Source organism: Cyprinodon variegatus, unplaced genomic scaffold, assembly GCF_000732505.1.
Source record: "Cyprinodon variegatus isolate N-32 unplaced genomic scaffold, C_variegatus-1.0 Scaffold1213, whole genome shotgun sequence".
NCBI lineage: Eukaryota > Metazoa > Chordata > Actinopteri > Cyprinodontiformes > Cyprinodontidae > Cyprinodon > Cyprinodon variegatus.
The window spans coordinates 164595-168261 of record NW_015151666.1 but is presented as its reverse complement, the minus strand read 5'-3'; the positions used below and the strand labels follow the sequence as shown (position 1 = coordinate 168261).

Genomic DNA, 3667 nt, shown 5'->3' with positions numbered 1-3667 from the left:
GATTATTTTCACATTAAAAGAATATAAGCCCAAACATTCTAAACATCTTGTATTGTATAATATTTAGGTTATTCATTTTGCATTTATTTTAATTAGAATAATCTGTGATTCTATTGAGAAATTAGCGCATGATTAGATTGAAAATGGTGAGTTTTCAATGTTAACCTCTTAATGGAAAAGCAAATAGCTGAAGCTAACACCTTCTAGTTTGTGAAAATAATAGTTTTATTTATTTATTTTTTTTTTGAATGGCAGTAATAGAGAACATGCTTGACAATAGGCATGTCTCATTGTATTATGTTCTACATCATGTCAACCACAACTGCAGAAAGTTTCAGACCCCTAAGTATAACATTTCCACAGCTGTGGGGCTTTAAACTTTTGGTGTCCCCAGCAGCTCTGAGTTGTTCGTTGTAAAGGTACAGGTGGATTTTGAGAGGTTAATATGTTTTTTATGCTTTTAATCAGGGGTGTCAAGTAACAAAGTACAAATACATCGTTATTGTACTTAAGTACACCTTTTAGGTATTTTTACTTTATTCCATTACTTAGTTTCCTTCCTACTTCTGACTTCTACTCATTACATTTTCACACAAGTATCGGTACTTTCTATTCCTTATATTTTTAAAACAAACGTTACTCTTGGCTTCGGTTTTTCTGTTTATAAATATCTATTTCACGTCATGTGCGCCATCCAATGCAGATCATCCACGTCTAGTGAAAACTAGTGTAATTGGATGAGTCATAGAATGCAAACACTCATTGGTTAGCTAAAGGAACTCATCAGAAACAAGCAGGTGTTCTTCAAACTGCAAATGTCTATGCCATGCTGCAATGTTGGATTCAGAAAAAGATGTTGAAATGTCTGAAAGGTCGGACACAGGCGAGAGCGTATCGAGAGATGGAGACCAACAAGACCTCCCTTATCCTTCGCCCTATCTCAAAGAATTATTCGAAATAGTCGAAAAATTGAGCTTTCAGTTCATATAGCGGCATCTGGCTGTTTTTTTTTTAAAGTTACATTATACTTTTAAACTTTAAGTAGTTTTTGGAGCACATACTTTTTCACGTTTACTTGAGTAAAACTGCAGTATCTATACTTCTACTTAAGTAACAAATGTGTGTACTTTTAAAACCACTGCTTTTAATCATATGTTTTTTTTCCTATGGTATGGAAGTTAGTATGGAGTATCAAATATTATTCAATATCTACATTCAAGTTTTACTATTGTTATAACCTTAAATTATTTACACATATGATTTTTTGGTTAAATTCTGTTTACAGCTGTAGAGATGTGAGCTCTTGTTTTAATTGCTGCGTTTTTTATGTGGCAGTAGGATTTACAGTTGAAGCTGGCTAGGATGGAGCTAAAAGGTGCTCACTTGTTTGTTAGCAAAATAAAAAAAAAAAATAAACATCCAATTCAAATTACAGATATCTGCAGCTGAAAATTCGGAGAATATTCAGTAACAAATAATTAAGGTAAACCTCATGTAAGTTTATAAATCAACCTCTTAGGCTGTCAAAATTTCCATATATCTTCATTAAAATTAAACTTAACAAAATAAATATTTAATGAGCCCATGGCAAAAAAAAAAATGAACTTAAAGTTCAGATTTTAGAGACTTGCAGTCAGTTTCATCAGAATTCATTTTGATAACTTATAGCAAAGGGACTCTAATAAGTTTCATTTCTCAAAATTGTTTTTTTTTAATGTGTGTAGATACTTTTAAAATTAGAGCAACAACAAAAGTTTTTATTGAATTATATAAAATGAATGATAACATGAGGAATTTGATAAATATAATATTAATGTGAATTAATCTTAGATAATATTTCCACTATAAAATGTATGTCTATTTAGTTAAAAGTTCATTTTTTAAATGTTTTAAAAAATATATAGAGGAAGATTCCAACGTGCTTTTTAAAACAAAAATGCATAATTTTTTTGCTGAGGCTTTTCTGGGAACTTACTTAAAATAAACTCTCTGTAATAAAGGTTATCATAGAGAAATAAGCAGACTTCCCAGTCAAAAGTAAAACTCACCTTTTCTACCTCGTTCTTCATAACTGTCGGCCCAATAATTGCTGTAATTATCCCAAACAGCAGCATCAGAATGCCTGCCACTATAAATCCAATGGCTATTTTAGATTTTTCAATGGCCATTTTTTAACAACTATTTTTTTGTGTGGTACAAATAAAAAAAAGAGAGTACTGTTTATTAAGCTCCAAGCATGGATAACGATGCAGTCACAGGAAAACTGCTGTTGGGCGGTTTGACTTGTTATATACTCAGCAGACCCTTCCACACCCCCACATCCTTAGCCACATCCTTCACCCTATTTTCATTTCCAAATCCATGCAAATTCATCTGAGTCACATTTCAGTCAGATGACTGCCCTGTTTCTCAATGATTTTTAGGCAACTGTGTTTTAAAAGGTTTACCTAACTTGATAGAGCTGACGCTGCTGCGTATCTGTTGGTTTGTTTATCAGATGAACATTGAAACACCAGTTAGCAAACAAGAAAACAGATAAGCCGACCCAAGTAAAGAGGGTTGCACAAAGGACTTTATAAAAGTGAATCAGTTCAACACAAAGACAGATAAAGCAGACTTTATGTAGTCAGGAAAAACACAGCAGGAGGCTTTATTTTTGAGGCTGCTGGAGAATTAGTTTTATTCCAACAAATATCTGTTTGCTGACTGAATGGAATCAGAAAAAGCTTTACTGTTGTTTTACACTTATAGGAATTTGCTCTGGTGATAACATAGACAAACATAAAGTAGACATGAGTACTTTGGAAAACAACATGATCTAAAGAAATGCAAGCTGTAGAGGAATAATTAGAGAACAGAGAGGACAAGTGCATTTTCTGCAGAGAGAAAAACAATGTGGAAAGTATTAAAAATATACAGTAAATGTAAAGGAGGGAGTAGCTTCTTGTTTCTAACCCAGGAGGTCTGCTGGAGTTTTACTCAGGAACTTTGATTCCTCAATCAATGCAAAGCAACCGCCCCTGGAATTCGCTCCTCTCTGTTATCTTTAGCTGGACACTGGATTTTTCCAGCATTTTTTTCTCCATGTTACTGGGATTTATCTTAATTCTGCAACGAACATGAAGCTCAGCATCCCAAAGTCTACCGGAATAACTTCTATCTAAAGGTGTTAGTTTTTTTTTTTTCCAATTAACTTTCCCAAACAAAAACAGGAAATATTCCCTCACATCATACCTTCTGTAGATGGGTGACTCTGGCAGTATCTGGTAGATGAACATTAAACTATTGATTTGATCATTTTTGATTAGTTCACACAGCATTTCTCTATGTTTCGAGTGAATTTTGTTCCATTATTGTTGTAAAGCTCAAGTCATAAAATTACAAGAATAAAGTCACAAAATTATGAGATTAGAGTTAAAACATTATAAGAATAAAGTCTTAAAATTACGAGAATGAAGTCGCGACGACAAAAGTAATAGAATTACAAGAATCAAGTTATTATTACAACAATAAAGTCATAAAATTAAGAGAATGAAATCCTAACAATAATAGTCATAAAATTACGAGAATAAAGTGTCACAAAATTATGAGAAAATTCATAAAATTACAAGAAAAGCAATAAAAGTTAAAAGAATCAAGTTGTTAAATATATATGTATATATGTATA

At 32.2% G+C, this 3667-nt stretch overlaps 1 protein-coding gene across 1 annotated transcript in view; it reads right to left on the bottom strand.

Annotated features, from left to right (window-relative positions):
- The window catches only part of scarb1 (scavenger receptor class B member 1), a 47746-nt gene extending 45500 nt beyond the window's left edge, over nt 1-2246 (bottom strand). Inside the window, exon 1 of the mRNA XM_015401366.1 lies at nt 2049-2246. Coding sequence (XP_015256852.1) covers nt 2049-2168 — 120 coding nt within the window. The 5' untranslated portion in view covers nt 2169-2246. The remainder of the gene's footprint in view (nt 1-2048) is intronic.
- Nucleotides 2247-3667: the final 1421 nt, after the last annotated feature.